General features: G+C 43.1%; 1 protein-coding gene across 7 annotated transcripts; it reads left to right on the top strand.

Moving 5' to 3' along the window:
- The first annotated feature begins 16614 nt into the window (after positions 1-16614).
- On the top strand, positions 16615-23907 carry LOC147058856 (up-regulator of cell proliferation). 7 transcript variants are annotated; one of them, XR_015065696.1, is made up of 4 exons: positions 16654-16672; positions 17223-17277; positions 17358-17429; positions 17608-19265. XR_015065696.1 is itself a non-coding variant. In XM_085908019.1 (3 exons), exons 2-3 carry the CDS (start codon positions 17393-17395, stop codon positions 23751-23753), a joined length of 3288 nt encoding a protein of 1095 aa, XP_085764145.1. In that variant the 5' UTR covers positions 16745-17277; positions 17358-17392; the 3' UTR covers positions 23754-23907. The 7 variants fall into 7 exon arrangements, 1 of the variants encoding a protein (XP_085764145.1); XR_015065693.1 differs by having other exon boundaries at positions 16643-16672; positions 17358-19265; XR_015065694.1 differs by having other exon boundaries at positions 17223-17264; positions 17358-19265.
- Positions 23908-24886: the final 979 nt, after the last annotated feature.

Consider the following 24886-nt stretch of genomic DNA (forward strand, 5'->3'; position numbering starts at 1 on the left):
GATTTGGAGTGACACAGATGGTTTGATAATATTGTTGTTATAGAAACCCACGTCTTTCCTGGTACTTTGTAAACGCTACACTATAGTTATATACTAGATCTGTGCGGCGCACGCGCGGCGTTGTTGACATAAAGGACGAGAAATTTGATCGATGGATTCAATGATTTGGACTGACACAGATTGTTTCGTAATATTGTTGTAATATGATAGTTATTTGAAATATACTTTATATATCGTTATATGGGTTTGTGGAATAATTAGAAATACAATTTACAACGGGTCCGACGTCAGCATATGCGGCGTTTACATAAAGGATGATCGATGGATTTAATGAATTGGAGTGACACAGATGGACAGATAAACATGTTATTTATGTAATACATATTTGAATAACTCTGAATGTTACGTCAGGCCCGTTCTCAGCTCCTCGTTTGTGTATATGTCACGTTAGCATACCATATCGTTTAGCCTGTTGTTGCTGGTTCATGTCTGTTCTTGGTGTTGGATTTTGACAAATAAATTTGCCCCAAAAGTGCGACTTATTCTCCGGTGCGACTTATATATGGTTTTTTTTCACTTTATTGTGCATTTTCTGGCTGGTGCGACTTATACTCCGGAGCGATTTATAGTCCAAAAATTACGGTATTTAATATTCTCAGTGGGCACTCACACCTAGGCACCTCTTTCTCTTTCTATTAATATGATGGTAGAAACAAAATATAGTCCTCCTGTTAATCACTATTCAGCAAAAAAATATTCAAGTCTGGAATAATTGGTGAGGAGCTAATCAATATACAGAAATCATCAAAAGAAATAAAAAAAGGTCAAAATCAGGAAGCTACAAATTCAGATATTTTTATTATTTTTACATTACATAAAAAAACCTAAGGAAAATTCAGCCGCAAGAATTGATCCTAAATGTAATTTCTTTGCCTACACATTTAAGTAGGGTTTTCTACAAAATTAGGATATTCTACCATCTTGATAAAACACAAATTTAAGTTTGTTTTTTAGGTTTACGTGTGTTTTGTCAGGCTGTTGTTCTTCTTCTTGCTGTCCATTTTTTTCTCCTTCCCAGTGCAAGCTCTATGCAAATTAAGAAGAAACTAAACTGACTGGTGTGCTCACTGATGGTTTGTTTGGCTAGTATTTTATATGTACTGTCCTCACTCAGACATCTGTACTTAGTCTGTGCTAGAAATGATGACCTTAGAAATGTCATCTTTTAGTTAAATGAACAGTGTTGACATCAGACAGATCATTTGTTCCCGTTTGTTTGTAATTTCAATAAAGAAGACACAAGTTAGTTTTATTGCTAACTGTATGTGATATTTTGTACACCTGCATCTATTTTTCAGATGATAATTATAATTAACAAGACAAGCACAAGTAACTTGGATCTTAGTGTGCCTGATTTATTCCAGATCCAGATAAGGTCTGGAGTGTTAGCTGCTGTTTAACTTCATTTCAAAATTTGAATGACACAAAAACTAAGGCCAGTTTGACACCAATAAATAATAATGCAGCCTGTCATATTGGTAGTTTTATATTCCTATAAATATATCATAACCTTTCTGAATACCAGTCTGTATAAACTGGTGATTTGTAAAATGACTCATTTGATCCATTTAGGGTAGCTGAATAATTATTGACATTAGGATGAAGTGTGCGTGTGTGTGTGTGTGTGTGTGTGTGTGTGTGTGCGTGTGAGCATGCGAGCGTGCGTGTGTGTGCGTGTGTGTGTGTGTGCACGAGTGACAGAGTGAGTGAGAGAGAGAAAGAAACAGAGAGAGGGGGTGGGAAGGGAGAGGAGCAGGGAGGGTGAAAAAAGAGAGCAAGAGAGAGCAAGAGAGAGCAAGAGAGAGCAAGAGAGAGCAAGAGAGAGCGCGCTCTAACGCATTTACCGGATTTGGCAGTTGGTGACAACATTTAGCTATATGTCCCCTACACAACAAAAGGTAACACTTTTTGGCAGATGGATCCGAGCTCTACTACCACCCCCTCCTCTCTCACCCAACCCCATCTGCCTCCCTCTTGTCTACCCACAAATCCTACCACCACCCCCACAACTGTATCCCTAACAAAGACAGGGTCACCATATTACTATGTATGTCAGAGCCAGTTGCCAGGAGACAGCTTCTACCCAAACAATTTCCTTCTAATTAAAAGTGACACCAACAACACAAGTGAACACTCACCCCTTCACACCCAACCAAAATGTGAGCTGGGGGAGGTTGTGACCCTCATGCCCTGATCAAGTTAGAGTTTTACCCGCAATTCAGGACCCCGTGTGTATGTTCTCCCCTTTGGTGGTGGTAATGCACTCTGGCAGTGGCAAACTGTAAAGCTATAAAAAGAAGACATTCTAATTGCCTCAGTGTGGAATAATCCATCATAAACATCCCAGTCTTAAAGGGGCCTGACGGAATGTCTGGGTCTCTGTTACTACAACAGTTGAGTTTTTAGTGAACCAGGAAGGTCCATTAAGGTAATAACATAACAATTGTGGTCTAACAGCCACAAAACTACTACTAGCCAAAAGCTAAACTGAGTAACAACAACAAAGCTAACTTAGCTAATGATAACAATTTGAAAAAATGTAATGTGTATATATTTTTTCTTAGATTGGATGATTTTCAGAAGCATCTGTTTTTTTAGACTGGCACAAGACATCCATCCATCCATCCATTTTCTGTACCGCTTTGTCCCCACGGGGGTCGCGGGCATGCTGGAGCCTATCCCAGCGGTCATCAGGCAGTTGGCGGGAGACACCCTGAACCGGTTGCCAGCCAATCGCAGGGCACACAGAGTCGATGAACCATCTGCATTCGCACTCACACTAGGGGCAATTTGGAGTGCTCAATCGGCCTACCAAACATTTTTGGGGATATGAGAGGAAACCGGAGTGCCCGGAGAAAACCCAGGGAGAACATGCAAACTCCACACAGGGAGGGTCGTAGGTGGAATCGAAACCGCACCCATAAATCATAAACAAATCTTGTCGCCAACAACAACAATAGTTCTGTTAAATGTAGTCATGGATGGGGAATATTAAGCCTTTTGGAATCGCCTTGCCATTATCGTTAATGCTCCCTGTTGTACGTGCCCCCCCCCTCAACTTATATGAGCCCCAAGATCTTTCTGTTTACATCTTTTTTGAGTCATTGTCACCTGTGAAGTGACAAACCTGTTTTGACAAAGTAAAGAGAAGCAAGTAGAGAGACTGGACCTCTTTGCCAATGGGGCATTTTCCAAAAGTCTGGTCTAATTGCATGTTCAAACACGGACTAACTTGGGTGAATATTTGTTATATTTCACTATTTCCAATATTGCAGACATACTGCAGAGTTAAAATATACAATATGATTCAGATTTGTGCTGTCAGTTGCATGTAAATATATTTTGAGCGATAAAAACTAGCGATCGCAGCCACCTGGGGGGGTATTCCAGAAAGCGGGTTACGTGAAAACTCTGAGTAAGTTACCCCGGAAACAAAGGAAACTCTGAGTTATTCGTTCCAGGAAGAGAGATAAGTTCAACTCTGGGTCAGTTACTGCAGTAACTTACTCTGTGAACATAACCTGCTCGCTGGCAGTTTTACTATAAGAGACCCAGTGTTTCAATCTGTCTCCTCCCACACAAAGAAAGCAGTTAATCGTGGATTGGTCCTTAATTCAAAATCCAATCGACATGGAAGCCGTAACAATTTGAAACGCTATACGTCGCGAGAGAATCTTCCGAACCCAGATTAGATATTTCATCATTTCTCGAAGAATATCTTTTCGAGCGCTACTGCTTTCTTTGAACAGTAAAATCGATTTCAATAACCTTCGCTGACCGTGGAAAGCCTCATAGTGTAGTTGTACACTCGCCTGTGTTTTATGCGGGCATCATGAATTTGATTCCCACACATCCCGAACGAGCACTAACATCAGAGCAACCTTTATGCATAGCATGTTTTTTTTTTGCAAATGGAGTTTTCTTTATAAGATCGGGAATGCAGAGCATTACTGTTTTTCTGTTGGCTAAGTAGAACTCAGCGTTTGTTTTAAAACAGTGTTTTGATGTGTTGGTGTAGGCTACAGCGTCACATTTTAAATGACTCTCAACGTGGAGGAGCAGCGGCTCTACTGACCGAGCTTCTCATCCTATCTCTAATGGAGAGCCCGGACACCCTGCGGAGTTAACTCATTTTGGCCACTAGTATCCGGGATCTCGTTCTTTCGGTCACGACCCATAGTTCGTAACCATAGGTGAGGGCAGGAGCGTAAATCAACCGGTAAATTGAGAGCTTTGCCTTTTGGCTCAGCTCTCTCTTCACCACGACAGACCGGTACAGAGGCCGCATTGCCAGCGCTGCACCGATCTGCTTGTCGATCTCGTGCTCCATTCTGCCCTCACTCGTGAACAAGACCCCAAGTTACATTTGGGGCAGGATCTCATCCCCGATCCGGAGAGGGCATTCCACCCTTTTCCGACCCAGGATCATGGACTCGGATTTGGAGGTGCCGACCCTCATCCCGACCGCTTCAGATTCGGCTGCGAACCGCTCCGGTGAGAGCTGGAGATCACGGCTTGAAGAAGCCAACAGCACCACGTCGTCTGAAAAAAGCAGAGACCCAATGCTGAGGTCCCCAAACCGGACACCCTCGACACCTCGGCTGCGCCTAGAAATTCTGTCCATAAAACTTATGAACAGAATCGGTGACAAAGGGCAGCCTTGGCGGAGTCCAACTCTCACTGGGTACGAAATGCGGACCGAACTGTCACGCTTGGAAATAATGGAGCAGGGCGACCAAGTGCAGCTTGGACCAGGGTTTATTGGAGGAACTCAAAACAGACTCGGCAAACTGACATGACTTGACAAAACGATAACATGACTGACTACCTGAAACAGACTTGAAAACGACAGGAACCAAAAAGACATGAAGACGACAGCAACCGCAACAAAAAGACAGAAAGACAATGATCCGACCGGGCATGGGGGGGCAGACAGGACTTATATACATGACAGGTAACAAGAGGCAGGTGAGCATAATCAAACTAATCAGGGGCACACAGGAGGGGAGGGGCGAGCACACGGGCGAAACCATGACAACAGACACATGGAGGAACGGCTGGGTACGAGACGTGACACGAACTCTGGCATCGGTGATACAGGGACCAAACCACCCTTATCAGTTGGCTTCGCCCAACGGACCCTCCTCTCCAGCACCCCTGAATAGACCTTACCAGGGAGCCTGAGGAGTGTGATTCCCCTGTAGTTGGAACACACACTCCGGTCCCCCTTCTTAAAGAGGGTAACTACCACCCCAGTCTGCCAATCCAGAGGCACCGTCCCCGATGTCCACTCAATGCTGAAGAGGCGTGTCAGCCATGACAGCTCCACAACATCCAGAGCCTTTAAAAACTCTGGGCAGATCTCATCCACCCCCAGGGCCTTGCCCCCGAGGAGTTTTTTAACTACCTCAGTGACTTCGACCCCAGAGATTGGAGAGTCCACCTCAGAGTTGAGGAGGTCTTTGAAATATTCAGCAGCACGCCATCTCCACTGTAAACAGTGTTGACGGTGCACTGATTCCCCCTCCTGAGACGCCGGATGGTGGACAAGAATTTCCTCAAAGCCATCCGGAAGTCTTTCTCCATAGCCTCGCCAAATTCCTCCCACCCCCGGCTTTTTGCCTCAGCAACCGCCGAAGCATCCTCCCAATCATGCCCTTCCAGGTCTCACTGTCATTGCCCACAATGAGGCGCGGAACATGGTCCACTCGGACTCAATGTCCTTCGCCGTCCCCGGGACGTGGGAAAAGCTCTGCCGGAGGTGGGAGTTGAAGCTCTTCCTGACAGGGGATTCTGCCAGACGTTCCCAGCAGACCCTCACAGAGCGTTTGGGTCTGCCTGGTCGGACCGGCATCTTCCCACACCATCGGAGCCAACCCACCACCAGGTGGTGATCAGTTGACAGCTCCGCCCCTCTCTTCACCCGAGTGTCCAAAACATGCGGCCGCAAATCCGATGACACGACTACAAGGTCGATCAACGAACTGCGGCCTAGGGTGTCCTGGTGCCAAGTTCACACATGGGACACCCTTATGCTTGAACATGGTGTTCATTATAGAAAATCCATGTCGAGCACAGAAGTCCAATAATAGAACACCGCTCGGGTTCAGATCGGGGGGGCCGTTCCTCCCAATCACGCCCTTCCAGGTCTCACTGTCATTGCCCACGTGAGCATTGAAGTCACCCAGTACCACGATGGAGTCCCCAGAAGGAGCACTCTCCAGCACTTCCTCCAGGGACTCTAAGAAGGGTGGGTACTCTGAGCTGCCGTTTGGTCCATAAACACAAACAACAGTCAGGACCCGTCCCCCCACCCGAAGGCGGAGGGAGGCTACCCTCTCGCTCACCGGGGTGAACCCCAATGTGCAGACGCCCAGCTGGGAGGCAATAAGTATACCCACACCTGCTCGATGCCTCTCACCATGGACAACTCCAGAGTGGAAGAGAGTCCAGCCCCTCTTGAGAGGGCTTGTACCGGAACCCAAACTGTGTGTGGAGGCAAGTCCAACTATGTCTAGTCGGAACCTTTCTGCCTAACACACCAGCTCGGGCTCCTTTCCAGCCAGAGAGGTGACATTCCATGTCCCTAGAGCCAGCCTCTGCAGCCGGGGATCGGACCGCCAAGGTCCCCGCCGGTGACTAGACACAGTTCACAACACTTACAATCAAATAGCACAAAGAGTAAAAACGAACATACAAGAGCAATGAATAAGTAATAAGCATATAACCCAAATAAATAAACAATAAATAAATAAATAAATAAATAAATAAATAAATAAATAAATAAATAAATAAATAAATAAATAGACAAATAAGAGCAGCAAAATGGAGCAAGCGTGCTAATAGAAGACAGCCAGCCCATAGCGAAAAAGAACAGGACGTTATGCAGCCGAGGGTGGAGGGGTGAGGGAATTCAGGATCCTGACAGCTTGGAGTATGAAGCTGATTTTGAGTCTGGTGGTGCGGGACCGCAGGCATCTGTACCTCTTCCCAGAGGACAGAAGTTCAAACAAAGAGCGAGCGGGGTGACTCACATCACACACAATCGCGGTCGCCTTGCGGGTGAGACGGGAGGTGTAAATGTCCTTCAGGGAGGGGAGTGGAGCCCCGATGATCTGACTAGCAGTGTTCACTATGCGCTGCAGGGCCTTCATGTTGTACTCAGAGGGCCCGGCCACCAGACACCACCCCACACAGCGATACAACTGGAGAGGATGCTCTCAACGGTGCCACGGTAGAATGTGGTCATGATGGGGGTAGGAGCACTTGCTCGCCTGAGTTTCCGAAGAAAGTACAGGCAGCGCTGAGCTTTCTTCGCCAGCGACGCAGCGTTGGTGGGCCAGGAGAGGTCCTCACTGATGTGCACCCCCAGGAATCTGGTGCTGCTCACCCTCTCCACCACAGCACCGTCGACGGTCAGCGGCAGGTGGTGGGTGCGCACCGGATTATAAGGCGCACCTTCAATGAACGGCCCATTTTAAAACTTTGTCCATATATAAGGCGCACTGGATTATAAGGCAGATAAAATGGAAACGACACTGCAACAAACTGCGGTTGAGTAGGGTTGCGATATGCATCCACTAGCCAATAACCAATGAGCCTTCTGTAAACAATCGCGTTACTCAAGCTATCCTATAAAATGATCAGAACTGATTAAAGTTCGATCTAACACCTTGGTACTGCTTACCTATGTTTCCCTTTCATATTGATCCGTAAATTTACTCGAAACATTAACAGAGCAGCCTATTTTGACATGAAATAGCCTCGTGCGTATAGCAGCTATCAGTATAGCATTAGCCACCCGCAAACTCCCATGAGCCTCAGCAAAGTGTAAACAATCGCGTTTCTCAAACAACAGCTTATAAAATGATCGAAACTGACTAAAGTTCGATCTAACACCTTGGTACTGCTTACCTATGTTTCCCTTCCATATTGATCCGTAAATGTACTCGAAACATTAACAGAGCAGCCTATTTTGAAATGAAATAGCCTCACGGGTACAACAGCTATTCAGTGACGCCCCCTGACCACGGTTGCCGTAATGCTGGTAAGCGATGCAACCTTGTAATTTACGAGTTGTACTAAAACGTACTGAAAATTTTGGCAGAGCACTGTGTACAACCAGTATGGATCAACAAATTCATAAATTGATCCATATATAAGGCCCACCGGACTATAAGGCGCACTGTCGGCTTTTGAGAACATTTTATGTTTTTAGGTGCGCCTTATAGTCCGGAAATTACGGTAATCCCTCGCTACATCGCACTTCGATTATCGTGGCTTCAGTATATCCTGGATTTTTCCCCCCACAAAAAATTCACTAAACCTTCCAATTGAGAAATTATGGCACAAAAGTTGCCCACATGCCAGCAGAAGGCCGGGAATGTCCACACAATTGCAGTACATACACTTGTACCTTTGTTATAAAAAAGTTGTCATAATAAGAGTTCTAAAAACACATTTACAGTATTGTACCTTGTTATAATTTTTTATAATAATAATGTCACGTGACGGTTGTCTTGGTTTCTGTCTGTGTCTTTGCCTCTCCCCTCCTGTGTGCCCATGATCAGTTTGATTATTCCCACCTGCCTCTTGTTACCTGTCGTGTATATAAGTCCTGTCCGCCCCTCATCGGATCATTGTTGTCTGTTGTTGTGGTGTCTGTTCCTCTCATCTTCCCTTCCAACTCCCTTTTTTCTCAATAAACCCTGGTCCAAGCTATATTTGGTCGTCCTGCTCCATTCCGATCCGTGACAATTAAAAGTGTTCTGAAAACACTTGTACCTTGTTATAAAAAATTGTTCTAATAATAAGAGATAGAATAACATGTTTACAGTATGTAAACTTTAGCTACATATATGTCACACACACGTATCATATTTATATTTACACCATTTATGCATTATTTTCTGCATTTCATTTATACTACGCATTAATATAGTATTTACATGTTTGAAACTATTATTTAATGCTCTAATGATAGCATATGCATTTATATGGTTTAATCAACACTTATTGTTATCACGACCAGTGATGCCGAAATTATTATACATGCATTTATCACGTCGCGCCTGGACTACTGTAATGCATTATTCTCTGGTCTTCCCAAGTCCAGCATCAAAAGTCTACAGTTAGTGCAAAATGCTGCTGCGAGGCTGCTCTCACGGACAAGAAAATTTGATCACATTACCCCAATATTAGCCAATTTACATTGGCTCCCGGTCCATTTAAGATGTGACTTCAAAGTTCTTTTGTTAACCTATAAATCATTGCATGGCTTAGCGCCTTCATATCTCGTCGACTTAGTTGTTCCTTATGTTCCGTCTCGTAACCTTCGTTCGCAAAACGCTAGTTTTTTAGTGACACAGAGGGCCAAGAAAATGTCTGCAGGGGCTAGAGCATTTTCCATTCGGGCTCCAGAGCTCTGGAATGCCCTGCCAATGGATATTAGAACTGCTACCTCAGTAGAAACATTTAAGACACGTTTAAAGACGTATTTCTATGATGTGGCCTTTAACCTCTCCCCGACCCCACTCCCCCACCCCTCCCCGGCTGGGGAGGTGGTTAGGTGACACCCATGCTGACGATGGCTATCTAGATTCTCGTGGACCAATTCACCATGAGGGAACTGCAGTGGAATACCCTCCTGGAGGACACTGCCAGGACAATCGAAGGCACCTCCGACAGCTCTTGGCTTTGGCCTGGGCATCCACTTTTTGGTTTCCATATGATGTATTTTATGTGCCCTCTTTGCATCCATTGCAGCCTGGTGATCCTGAAAGGGGGATCCTTCCATCTGTGGTCCCTTCTCAAGGTTTCTCATTTTTCCCCTTGTAGGGTTTTTTTGAGTTTTTCCTTGCCCTTTTGGGAGCCTAAGATCAGGGGATGCTTTGAGAATTATTGTCAATTGATTGTCTATGTGAAGCCCTTTGAGACTGCTTGTGATTTAGGGCTATACAAATAAACTTGACTTGACTTGACTTGACTATTGATAGTACACTAACAATGTATGTATGTTAAAAAAAGGGTGACACTACTTCGCCGATTTTCACATATTGCGGGTGGTCTTGGAACCAATTATCCGCAATAAACGAGGGATTACTGTACATTCAAACTTGCGCATCGAACAGCAATTTCCTCCCATGAGACCCTCTATTAGATTTGCAGCAAATAAATACATTTGTACTCACCATAGGCCTGCATAAGGACCAATCATGTAAAATAAGGTGATCTGGTTTTCCTCAGTTGTCATGGTGACACGTGGTATCAGGGCTCGAATGATAATGGCTTTTTATAGGAGTTGTGCACGCACGTAACTCCCGGTGGGCATACTCAGAGTTGATTGAACTAACCCAGATAAGCTTTTCTGGAACCGACTACTCAGTCTCCCATCTCAGAGTAAGTCAACTCAGAGTTCAGAGTATGTTGAACCTGCTTTCTGAAACAACCCCCAGATCTATTTATGCCAGCACAGTTGACCAATTTTCTCCGAAGCCGTCCTGGGTGTTATTCAGTATTTTTAACTTATTCATAAAATTATTCAAACAATCTGCAAACAAGATTAGTCTAAGAGGAATACAAAAGCGAATAAAAATGAATAAATAGATAAATAAGAATAAATAAATAAATAAACAACGAATGGAACCCCAAATCTGTAGGCTATATATTTTAAGTTACAAACTTGGGAGAACCTTAGGCTTGCACAGTATTCACATGGTGATAATTACATTGATTTGCTTATATTCATAATGGTGATTTTTGCACTTTCAACATTTTATCTCAATGTTGGTCTTAATGGAGGTATAATTTCTCATTTTATTAATACACTACCATTTTTTGGGGGGAGAATACCTGTCCTGCCTTTTCTGCTAACCATTTTGTCCTCTGTTTTGACAACTCCTTAGCCTCTTAAAGGTCCTCTTCCATGCTTTTGACAGATTTCACAGTACACAGAATTTCAGTATTCTCTGGTCTTCATGTCTTGCCAACACGGTTCATCAAAACCACAGGTGTCCTGGGTGCCAGATCTGGCCTGCTGCATCGGTTTTAGGGCCCTTGAAAGCAAATCATGTGCGTCAACTTCCATAATTCACACTAAAATGTGTACCCAAATATTTGTCATGGGCAATAAATAACATTGAGATTTTGCAAGATTTTATTTAATCTTAACTCAAACACTCATTGAACATCTTTACTTGTCATGCACATGGAATTCATTCTCTACCTTTGTACTCAGTACTGGACATAGCAAACTGTCAATCATAGTGTGTACAAGTGATGTGCCTCCCCTGACATCATGAAAAGGGGAAAAAACAAATTCAATTGTTTTTATCATAAAGTCATTTTCCTTTTAATTTCAGTAGTTTTGTATCATTTTGAACCAAAATCGCTGAATGTTTATAGTTATTTTAAAACCGAAGACAATTCGCTTGGAGGAGCCAACTTCCTGCCTTGCCTCCTCTGAGGATTGCGTAATCACACGCTGACAGGCTATGCAGTTTGACTGAACTGCTGACTGTCTCTATGTCACTGTTTAAGTGTTTAAACACTGTGGCTATATTAACTAATTTCCGTAGTTAAGCTGATGTATGTAATATTTAGTGTTCTTTCTCATCTGTCTGTAACGTCGTGTTTCTTTAGTATCAAGGGTGTCAAACTCATTTTATTTTGCGGGGCGCATTGTAGTCATAGCTTCTTTCGGAGGGCCATTATGACTGTCAACCAAAATAAATGTATGAGCCCCTCATATTATATACAGCAAAAGCTACAAAACAAACTGACAAATAACTTGTTTTCAAATCAGACAAGTAAAAATTGGCCAAATATTAAAAATAAAAAGATATTAAAAGTGAAGACAATTTCAAATTGTAGTACTGACAACTTGTTTTCAAATCAGACAAGTAAAAATTGGCCAAATATTAAAAATAAAAAGATATTAAAAGTGAAGACAATTTCAAATTGTAGTACTGACTCACGGATTTGATGCACAATTTGTCTTTGCGGGCCACATAAAATGATGTGGCGGGCTGTATCTGGCCCTCGGGCCTTGAGTTTGACACCTGTGCTTCAGATGAACAAAACGGCTTTGAAAAGAGACCTTACGGAGGCAATGAAAAAAAGGTTCTCCAGCCTTATGGCAGGGAGTGCTAGTGATCCCGGGATGCTTCATGCGCCCACGTGTAGAATAAGTGATCTCCAGTTCAAATTTACAGTGAACAACTGAGCAGCAGTCGTCCATTTATTTCGTTTTACATTGTTTTTTTTTGTTTTTGTTTTTACATTTCGTTTTACAATGGAGGATGACATCTCCAAACGATTTTCAACGATGGATTTTTGGTCAAAGCAGGAGGTCATCAGTTAAGGAAGACCAACTCCGGAGTTAAAAGGTTTGATTCGGGCAACGGGACTTCGGAGCATGTCTTTTCAAAGGGAGTTGTACGCACGATCTAAAACAAGTTTTTGATTCCATGTGCTTTATTGATTATTTTTATGTGTGAAGACTGATGATATGGGATTTTAATTATAATAGTTCAAACTAAATAATGAATAAGCTACTCTGGAGTAGCATTCCCCAATCTTTTTTGTGACACGGTTAGGTGTCTGACAAATTTTACTGAGGGGGGGGGGGCTGATGTTAGTCCCTCCCCAGTCAAGAACCTCATTTCAAGTCCAATCTCACGTTGTCTATAAATGTGAACATTACGCCATCTGCTGTATGTCATCAACATAGCAGTGGACTGTATATACCCTTTTTCTCTATCCCAGCAATGAATAGAAAATTAAATAAACCAGTACCAACAAACATATTTTTTTATGAATCTGATTCAATGGGTTAAAATACTTATCGCGACTATCCTCTGCTTCAGTAGTCGCTGTGCATGGGCGTGGGAGATGTTTTGACGCACTCGTGGCTCAGACTAGTAATTGTCCTTGGTGTTTTTCTTTCTAAGTGTTGCTTGACATTTAAAATGATTGCGTAATGATGAAACAAAAGATCTACAAGTGTTTTGAGTATCCAAATAACTGAGTGACCGAGTGTCCGAGTAAGTGACTGGTAAAAACCACATGACCTTTCATCCCCACCCCCATGACGTCCACCTGTGTTCATTAAAAGGACAACAGAGTACTCGAACTGCCACCTATGGCTATTTGCTACAAATGTAAAAATAAGATGAACGGCTGGCTCTTACAATACAAGATTCCACGGGTCATCATCAAAACATTACTTCCATGCTTTCTCACGCCATTGAATCGATCAATTATGTGCTTTATTTTTAACTGATTTTGTGGCGTTTTTCTGATCTGCTGAGGATCAGATTACCACACAGAGACTTTTGTTTTAAACACAAAGTGGAGGTGGTGTATCGGTGTGCAATTTTTAAAGTTACATCTGAGCTATATGACAGAAAAGTGTATCATGATACAAAACTAATTATTTGGTTTTTTACTCTTCAAAATACGAATGTGTCATGGAATGAAGCAGGGCAACCAATTGATTGGGGTGAGAACAAGAGACGCACAGGCAGGGAGGGGTGGGAACGAAGACACAACCCGGCACAACAAATACGTGTGCGCGACACATACGGGACTAGCACGTGAGAGGGCGTCAGAAACGCCCAAATTACAACTACAATGCGGCCCGCGCCAAAAATGATTGACACCCCTGCCTTATGGTCTCGAACAACTCATGAACCTTCTTGTCAACCATTCCTTTTGAGTTGTATCGCACCAAGTGGCGAAGGTTTGCAAGCGTGTCAGCACATAGCAAATGTTATTTTGACAGGGCTCCTTCAACAGTTGCAAAGACACTCGCTAGACATTACCAAACAGTTTGAATGAATGTAGTTTTTCTAATACCAATTCATTTTTTAATAACTATCCAAACAATTTCATGGAACGATGTAGTTCACAAAATATTAAAGTTACTGCTTCCTCTTCACACTACATTGATATGTAGTCACATTCAGTAACACAGACGAATGACACGGAAAAGAAAACACTAAAGAACTAGCTATTCAGGTTTCTCAAATGCTTTCTGTTTCTGTTCACTGTCTATATATTCCACATAGCGAATGTGTTTTTGAGAGGGTTCCTTCAAGATTGCAAACAGTTGCAAAGACACACTCCCAAACAGTGTGAATGAATGCAGTTTTTCTCATACCAATTCATTTTTTAATAAATATCCAAACAATTTCATGTAACGACGTAGTTAACAAAATATTAAAGTCACTGGGCCAGGTGAGGGGCCAGACTAACCACAGCTAAAAAAAAAAAAGCCTTATGATTAAAAATATATATGGACTCAAATTTCCCTCGCCTGGACATGAGTCACCGGGGCCCCCCTCTGGAGCCAGGCCTGGAGGCGAAGCTCGAAGGTGAGGGTCTGGTGGCCGGGCCTTCGCCCATGGGGACAGCCCGAAAAGGAAACGTGGGTCACCCTTCCCATGGCCTCACCACCCGTGAGATGGGCCAAAGGGGTCGGGTGCAATGTAAGCTGGGCGGCAGCCAAAGGCGGTGAAGAGAGGGGCGGAGCTGTCAACTGATCACCACCTGGTGGTGGGTTGGCGCCGATGGTGGGGGAAGATGCCGGTTCGACCTGGCAGGCCCAAATGTACTGTGAGGGTCTTCTGGGAACGTCTGGCAGAATCCCGTCAGGAAGAGCTTCAACTCCCACCTCCGGCAGAGCTTTTCCCACGTCCCGGAGGAGACGGGGGACATTAGGTCCGAGTGGACCATGTTCCGTGCCTCCATTGTTGAGGCAGCTGACCGGAGCTGTGGCCGTAAGGTGGTCGGTGCTTGTTGTGGCAGCAATCCCCGAACCCGCTGGTGGACACCGGCGGAAAGGGATGCCGTCAAGCTTAAGAAGGAGTCCGATCGGTCCGTTTTTGCCTGTGGGACTTCGGAGGCAGCTGACAGGTACCTAATGGCCAAATGGAACGCGGCTTCGGCGGTTGCTGGGGCAAAAACCTGGGCGTCGGAGGAGTTTGGCGAGGCTATGGAGAATGACTTCCGGATGGCTCAGGAGGGGAAAGCAGTGCACCATCAACACTGTTTACAGTGGAGATGGCGTGCTGCTGAATATTTCAAAGACCTCCTCAACTCTGAGGTGGACTCTCCAATCTCTGGGGTCGAAGTCACTGAGGTAGTTAAAAAACTCCTCGGGGGTGGATGAGATCTGCCCAGAGTTTTTAAAAGCTCTGGATGTTGTGGAGCTGTCATAGCTGACACGCCTCTTCAGCATTGCGTGGACATCAGGCACAGTGCCTCTGGATTGGCAGACTGGGGTGGTGGTTCCCCTCTTTAAGAAGGGGGACCGGAGGGTGTGTTCCAACTAGAGGGAAATCACACTCCTCAGCCTGCCTGGTAAGGTCTATTCAGGGGTGCTAGAGAGGAAAGTCCGTCGGAAGGTCAAACCTCGGATTCAGGAGGAGCAGTGTGGCTTTCGTCCTGGCCGTGGAACAGTGGTTCTACACCCTCAGCAGGATCCTTGAGGGGGCATGGGAGTTCGCTCAACCATTCCACATGTGTTTTGTGGACTTGGAGAAGGCGTTCGACCGTGTCCCTCGGGAAGTACTGTGGAGGGTGCTTCGGGAGTCAGGGTGCCGAGCCAACCGATAAGGGCGGAGTGGTCCCTCTATCACCGATGCCAGAGTTTGGTCTGCATTTCCGGCAGTTAGTCGGATTCGTTCCCAGTGAGGGTTGGACTCCGCCAAGGCTGCCCTTTGTCACCGATTCTGTTCATAACTTTTATGGACAGAATTTCTCGGCGCAGCCAAGGTGTTGAGGGTTTCCGATTTGGGGACCTCAGCATTGCGTCTCTGCTTTTTGCAGATGACGTGGTGCTGTTAGCTTCTTCAAGCCGTGATCTCCGGCTCTCACTGGAGTGGTTCACAGCCGAGTGAGAAGCGGTCGGGATGAGGGTCGGCACCTCCAAATCCGAGTCCATGGTCCTCGGTCGGAAAAGGATGAAGAGAGAGCAGAGCCAAAACGCAAAGCCTTCAATTTACCGGTCAATCTACGCTCCTGCCCTCACCTATGATCACGAACTATGGGTCGTGACCGAAAGAACGAGATCCTGTATACAAGCGGCCGAAATGTGTTTCCTCCGCAGGGTGTCCTTTAGAGATAAGGTGAAAAGTTCAGACTCTGAGTAGAGCCGCTGCTCCTCCATGTTGAGAAGAGCCAGATGAGGTGGCTCAGGCATCACATCAGGATGCCTCCTGGACGCCTCCCTAGGGAGGTGTTCCAGGCATGTCCCACTGGTAGGAGACCCCGTGGATGACCCAGAACCCACTGGAGAGACCATGTCTCTCAGCTGGCCTGGGAACGCCTTGGTATACCCAGGATGAGCCCGACGAAGTTGCTTGGGAGAGGGCAGTATGGGAGTCCCTCCTAAAGCTGCTGCCCTCACAACCTGACCCCGGATAAGCGGAAGAAGATGGATGAATGGATAAAGTCACTCCTTCCTCTACATTGATAGGTGTAGTCACATTCTGTAAGACAGACAAACTAGCTTTTCAGGTTTCTCAAATGCTTTCTGTTTCTGTTCACTGTCTTTATATTCTGCAGTTGAAAGTAAGATTCAGAATACTACTGCAAGTTGACATGTAAGGTAAGTGAAATATCTCTCTCTCTCTCTCTCTCTCTCTCTCTCTCTCTCTCTCTCTCTCTCCTATATACAGTCGTTTGCAAAAGTTTTCTGTTGGAGTTCCCAAATTTATGCACCTGCCTACTTTTGTTTATGCAATGATTGTACACTCTATGTAAATCATATAAACTTCATTTCACTTCTCAAATATCACTGTTTTTGTCTGCTATATGATATATTTAACTGAAATTGCTGATTCGAACAACCAATGATTTATAAAGGAAAATCCTGAAAATGATCAGGGTGTCAGGTTCAGTAATGGAGCAGGGCAACCAAATCCAGCTTGGACCAGGGTTTATTGAGGGAAAAGAGAGTTGGAAGGGAGGATGAGGGGAACAAACCAACAGGAACCGGGAAACTGACATTAAATGTGGGGACAGAGTGACAGGGGGAACTGACAGACTAACAGAAACCGTCTAACAGACTAAGACCAAGAGACTAGACGAGACGAGGATAACAGAACAGAAAGACAAGCTTGCCTTCCAATCATTTTGGTAATTTCTGTGACTTACAGAATTATCAACAGTTAACCAGCTACATCATGGGTATCTTTGAAGTGAGTTTGTCAAGTGAGTTTTTTTTTTTAAATGATGTTGTTTCAAGTGTTGAAAAGATTCAAAAAAAGTCCTAACAATGATATTGCCTCTAGGTGTTTAAAGACCAGTCATGAGAGGATAACAAACCATGGCTACAGTGAACACTGAAAGACAAAACACAACAGGTATGTTCCTTTTTAACTAACTTTTTAAAATTCACGACTATTTTCTTCACCATAAGGCACATTTAAAAGCCTTTAATTTTTTTCAAAAAACGAAGGTGCGCCTTTTAATAAGGTGCGCCTTTGTGGACCAAATTCCAAAATCTGTAAAGTTGTTTTGTGTGGCTTCCCTAATATACAGGCGTAATATGAAAACCCAATGAACCAATCAGAGGACATGACGTTTTATGTAGATGGGGCAAACAAACAATCAGAGGACCGTATGTAACACATAGTTTACGTACCTCTGCCGCCATTGATGAATAAATATTATCGTTTGTGCAAAGAAAACAGCATTAGGACCATCTAAAATGGCATCGACAAAGAGACATGCTTACGAGGCACAATTTGAGCTTTCTGGAAAGCCGGGATCCTTGCCAAAGAGCAACGTGACAATCACGAGAGGGAACTTGGCATGTTTAATGGCGAACTTGCCCAACTGCTTAATTTGGATACAGAAAATGAGTACTTGGACGGATTTTTGTATGAACATCGATTAACAATAATGTGAGTACAGTACAGTACATGGATAAACTGGAGCATTAAGTACAACCGAACTCACTGTCTTGCTTTCATGAAATTTTTTTGTTTGCCGTAAGTCATGGCATGCATGCCCCCAATAATGCAGTGCGCCTTATATGTGTTTATTAAATATAAGATAGACCCCGCAATTGAGTCTTCGCCTTTTAACCCGAAATGCCTTATGGTGCGGAATATACCGTAATTAAACAGTCATGTTTATTACTGTGGAGCATAAAAACATGAAAGTTGACTGACACAAATAATACCATTAATTCCCCTGAATAAGATGTAGTATGTGTTTATAATACTCTTACTCTTTACTTGTGTATAGTGCAAACTTTCCCAATTTACTGGTATACTTGATTATTATAATGAATAATATGAATAAACAAAGACTTAAAACATACCAATGCGTTTTAAATGCTTTGAAATACAGGTTAAGAACAATGCTCTTCTCTCATATCCGCTGTTAAAATCTTACAGTATTTTTAAAATTGTGTTTTAAAAGAAAATTCACTGTCCACTGAAATGCACTATGAATCAGTGATTCTACCGTAATTTTCGGACTATAGGTCGCGTTTTTTTTCTTAGTTTGGGTGGGGGGGCAACTTATACTGAGGAGCGACTTATATGTGAATTTTTTTCAAAAATTTTCTAAATTAAAAAGAAAAAAAAGAGGAACCCGCGATAAACGAACTGCGATGTAGCAAGGAATTGCTGTAATTTGAATTTCAAGTGACGTCAGTGGCGTGGCAGTTGTTTACATAAAGGGTAAAGATTTGATCTCGGGATGACGAAGATGACGAAGGGCCCCTAGTACTACCGGCATCATTAGCGGCTTTGTTTGTAAGTGACACAGAGGACGAAGAGTTTGAAGGATTTCATGATTTGGAGTGACACAGAAGGTTTGAAAAACTATTATGGCTTTTACGCATTCCCGGTCCTTGTCGACGGGAGCTCTCTTTCACCTCCGTCGATGGAAGTCGGGGGCCGGCGCTCGGCCGGGTGGCCGTCCGGGGACGGTGGATGGGGCTCGGACATGGATTTTACGCACACCCGGTCATACTCTACGGAGCTCTCTTTCACCTCCGTGGATGGAAGTCGGAGGCCGGCGCTCGGCCGGGTGGCTGTCCGGGGACGGTGGATGGGGCTCGGACATGGCTTTTACGCAGGCCCGGTCCAATTCTATGGAGCTCTCTTCCACCTCCGTGGCTGGAAGTTCAGTAGTTGTTGCCTCGTTGAACTCTTGTTTTGTTAAATAAAGAGCCGTTTCCCTAACCCACGTCTTTGCTTGTACTTTGTTAACGCTACAATATAGTTATATACTAGATCTGTTGAATAACGACGAGGCTGACGTCAGGGCGCACGCACGGCTTTGTTGACAAAAGACGAGGAATTTGATCGATGGATTTTATAATTTGGAGTGACAGATGGTTTGGTAATATTGTTGTAATATGATAGTTATTTGAAATATACTTTATATATCATTATATGGGTCTGTGGAATAATTAGAAATGCAAATCACGACGAGTCCGACGGCGCGCGTACGCGGCATTGTTTACATAAAGGACGATCGATAGATTTAATGAATTGAGTGACACAGATAGTTTGATAAACATGTTATTAATGTAATACTTACTTGAATAACTCTGAATGTTACATCAGGCCCGTTATCAGCTCTTCGTTTGTGTTTATGTCACGTTAGTACCTATCATTTAGCCTGTTGTTGCTCGTTCATGTCTGTTCTTGGTGTTGGATTTTGACAAATAAATATGCCCCAAAAGTGCGACTTATACTCCAGTGCGACTTGTATGTTTTTTTTCACTTTATTGTGTATTTATGGTTGGTGCGACATACTCTGGAGCGACTTATAGTCAGAAAATTACGGTAATTATTTTTTGTACAATCCATGTATACTGTCTATGTACTAGAAATAATTTGTTTCTCAATAAGGACCCTGTAATAAACTACTCTTCAATTGGTGATCTATTACGATCATTATCCACCCATCCACTTTCTGCTTATCCTCACGAAAGTCACAGTTGTACTGGATCTTATCCCAGTTGACTTGGGGCAGTAGGCAGGGTGCAGACAAACAACCATTCACACACACAATCACACCCACAGACAAATTAGGTTGCTCAATTCACCTACCATGCACATTTTTTGGAATGCACTAAGGTAGACGTACGAACCAGTTGTCCACCGTGCCGCGTATTATTATAATTATTAATGTTATTATTATTTGCAAAAATTACCGTTATTCACAAGATTTCTTAGTATTTCTGTGGTTGTCTGAGAATTGTAAACTGCTGATACACAAGGGTGCATCGTCTAAAATTAAAAGACCATTCTTGAAACAAAATACTGTACTTTTGCACAGCAAACACACAAGTGTATGCCTTAAATCAGCATGATACAGTTAAGACGCTACAGTATTCTGGATTACACAGCCCACCCTGCACAACCCACCCGCCTAGTGTTTTGTTTGCTCGTAACTTTTTCTCCTTGACAGTTTTGTTGGACTTCCTCTCCAACCTTGGACTACAGAACTATTATCCAAACAAACTCACGCTTCAATCTCTATTGGAAGTCAACAAAAGCAGCATTTCTGAAAATGTTGCTTTATCACTGGAAGAAATACCCTTAGATTTCCTAAGAAAACTGTTCCGAATCAATGCTGGATGCAGGAACTGCACACAGATATTAAGCAATGGTGAAGAAGATGGAGACAGCCTTGACTCACTGGACATTTACACAGCATATGAATCAACAAACGCGGTTCATCCTCTTGACTTGATAGTAAGTTTATTTCTGTGTGCCGACAGTTCCTTGCAGCAGGAAATGGCCCTCAAGATGTCTTTATGCCAGTTTGCGGTTCCTTTGTTGTTGCCCCACAGCACCAACAATCAGTGTACTCTGATGCTATGGGCTCTGAGAGAAATTGTGAAAGAGTGGTGTCCACACGATTTGTGTCAAGAGCGAGGATTTGTTGAGAACAACATTGTGCAAGCAAATGTACCATTATTTTCCTTTGTGAGGCTACAAAACTGTAGTTTATCTAAATCTCAATTTTTAAATCAACTTCTCAGCCGTGGACAGCAGAATCACAATATGTTTATTCACAGGGACATGGAAGGAGGGGCACGGACTAGAAAAATTTCAAATACATTGGTAGAGGTTTGCTGGTTCCTTCCTTGTGGAAGAACAAATCTTGATATATTCCCAGAGCCAATTACATTTGCCAATTTGCGAGGAGATGTTTGTGAGTCACTCACACAATTTCGTTTTCTGTATGAAGTGTCCAATGCAATCTTTGTATTCTTGGACAAAATTGAAGAAAAGGAGCTCAAACTTCTGACAGCCCTTCAAGATGCAAAATCCAAACTCTATTTTGTTGTTAATTGCAAAGAGAGTGCCCGTGAGGATAGGCTTTCTGTCAAGAAAACACTGCAAGAACTGGATTTACCAAATAGCAATATTAAAATCAAAGACTCAAGGGTGAATTTGGCAGAGTTTTCTCAGAGACTTTGCGACACCATCAGGAACTCATTGTGTAACATAAAAAGCACAATGAGTATTGAAAATATGCTTGAAAAGGCTACTGAATTGGGTCTGTCTGTGGATGAAAACAAAACTCTTGACCAGAAAAAAACTGCTGGAGAGATCATGAGGGACATTAGTGTACGAAGCATACCACACTACAAAAAACAACAACTTCCGTTGCAAGGAGTAAATTGGAAAAGGTTGTCACAATTGGAGATGAAGGAATGCAGAATAAATGATGTTGGCAGTGTTGGTGTTGAACATTACAAAGCTCAGCTCCAGAAAGAGAAAAGACAGATTTGGGAAGAACAAAAGAAACAGAAACGGTCCAAAGGAATGAAAGATTTTATTGACACTTTAACAGCAAGTGACAAAGAGACAAGGACCTTTTTTTTGAAGTGGATGAAGTTCATTTTTAATACCCATTCACGTGACAAATTGACTGCCCTGCGTAACAAATTCAAAGAGCAATGCAGAAATAAGGATGTGAAACTCATTGCAGAGACTGATCAGACTTTGTTGGACAGCTCTTTAGGAGTGGAACATTACATGAGAGAAATAGGACTAAATTATGAGGTCTCCATGCAGTCAGATGATACCACAGATCAATTGTCTTATTTGCCTGCTGTAGCTGCTGAAATGCTGTTGGATGGCTATCCGTTTGAGTTTTTGGATGGAGATGCTTCGAACATCCCAGAGAAGTGGGTCACAGCTGTGCTACTGGAGTTTCACAAGAAAGTTGGTGGAAAGAGCAGGCTGAAAGTATTGTCTGTCTTGGGTGTTCAAAGTACTGGAAAATCAACTCTCCTCAACACCATGTTTGGTGTTCACTTTCCGGTCAGCAGTGGCAGATGTACAAGAGGGGCCTATATGCTATTCCTCAAAGTTGGATATGACACACAAATGAGCTTGGACTGTGACTTCATCCTCCTCATTGATACTGAAGGTCTGAAATCCCCTGACCTTGCACAACTAGAAGATAGTTATGAGCATGACAACCAACTCGCAACCTTTGTCATTGGCCTAAGTGATGTCACAATTATCAACATTGCAATGGAGAATGCCGTCGAAATGAAAGATGTCCTGCAAATTGCTGTCCATGCCTTCTTGAGGATGAAACAAATTGGGAAAAAAACAAATTGTCATTTTGTACACCAGAATGTTGCTGGAATCTCAGCTCATGCCAAAAACTTAACAGAAAGACAACATCTATTGGACCAACTGAATGAAATGACAGAAATTGCATCTGAAATGGAGAGACAGTCTTTGATTAAAAAGTTCACAGATGTGCTCGACTATGACTTGGAAAACAATAACTGGAACATCCCAGGACTTTGGCATGGAACGCCTCCGATGGCGCCAGTAAACACCGGTTACAGTGAGGCTGTAGCAGACTTTAAGAAAAACCTTCTGGAGACAATTGGAAAAGAAAAGAACAATTACATTTCAAACATCCCAGAATTTCTTGAATGGATGAGTAGTCTGTGGAAATCTGTGAAATATGAGAACTTCATCTTTAGTTTCAGAAACACACTTGTGGCGCATGCCTATGACAACCTGAGCAAAGAGTTTTCACAGTGGGAATGGGAAATGCGAAGAGAAATTCTCTCTTGGCAGACAGCAGCAGAATTAGAAATCTTAAATGCTAACAATGAGACTGAATTGGACACATGGGACACATTGGTCTCATTAAAGAAATCAGAATTATCAGATGAAATTGAATTACAAAAAAGCAAATGGACTGCAAAACTCTCTGATTATTACAGAAAGAAAGACAGACGCGTGAATTTGATTGAGAAATACAAAATTGACTTTAGCAACAATATCGCACGTTTGTCTAAGGATATTCAATATTCAGCGAAGACTAAATTGGACAGAGCCCTTGAGCTCAAAATTGGCTTGAAAAAGGCACAGGACATACAACAAAAGTACCATGGCGTGATTGAAGAGAGAGTCATGAAACTTCTGCATGACTTCAAAGACATCAGACTGTCTGATGAGCAACTGAGAGAGGAGTTTGACAAAATGTGGGCTACAGCTACTGCCAATGTACCGACACTGAAGGAACAGGATATACCTGCATACTGCAAGATTTACAATTGTTTGCAGACAATATTATCACGATATCCATCAAGTTTGTGGTTGAGCAAACTAAGTCCAATGGAGATTACCATGACTCTTTCTCAAGGGATCTGCTCCAGAGGATTGATGAATTGCTAAATCAAGGTTATAAGTGCCACCAAACCAACATTCAGTTTGAAATTGACCTCAAACTTCATATTTGTGGCATTGCTGCAAGAAAATTCCTCGAGATGCACCAAAGGTTCCTGTCAAATAATGACCCCCGAACACAACTGGAGAAATACAAGCAACAATATTTGTCAGACTTTCTGGACTTATACAAGGACACCGATCATTGCCAACGCAAAGCAAATGACTTTGTCCAGCTTTGTATCAAGCCAGCCATTAATGATTACATCAGCAGATCATTGGGAATTGACATTGTCGATGAAATTTTGACAGGCACTCAGTCAATGACTTACAGTTCACGCTCGTGTTTCCAATACGACATTCAGAAAGAGTTACTGCTAAAAGATGATTTCAAGAATTTTGTCAAGTATATTTGTTCCTACGAAACATATGTTAAGGATCAGATAGTTCTTCATATCAGCCAAAAAATGAACCAGGACAAGTTATTGTGCAGATTGAAAGAGAAGAAATTGGAAGTTATAGCCAGTAAATTATTAGATGCAATGAAGCAGGCCTCAAATATGATAGCAGGCGATGATGACACAAACGTTGCAAATCTTGTCAACCAAATGCGAAACTATCTGATCAAAGACATTGTAATATCAGAGGAGGAACAAAAACACACTCTATTTCAGATCAAAAGCACATGCGATTCATTTATACAAAGCTTCAATATAGCCTTGGATGCGTTAAAGGAAAAACTCCTTGTTGAATTCTCTAACACAGATGACATCATTGAAACGCTAAATGAACTTGCAGTAAAACCACAGAACGAGCTATTCAAGAGAATCTTTGGATGTGGACACCAGTGTCCATTTTGTAAAATTCCCTGCGAAGCAGGTGGCAAAGAACACAAAAAACATCATGCAGCTGTCCATCGACCACAGGGGCTTGGAAGATATAGGAATCGTACCACTCAAGAACTAGTTGAAGTTCTGTGTACAACTGATGTGCAGAGTAATCTTGAATTTCAGAACCCCAAAACCTGTGAGTCCTGGGTTCCATACAAAGACTACGATACCATCTATCCTGACTGGCACATTACCCCAGACCCCACAATAGAAGCGTCTGATTACTGGAAGTATGTACTTGTACGCTACAAT

Source organism: Syngnathus leptorhynchus, chromosome 3 (assembly GCF_054491065.1).
Source record: "Syngnathus leptorhynchus isolate UIUO chromosome 3, UIUO_Slep, whole genome shotgun sequence".
Lineage (NCBI taxonomy): Eukaryota > Metazoa > Chordata > Actinopteri > Syngnathiformes > Syngnathidae > Syngnathus > Syngnathus leptorhynchus.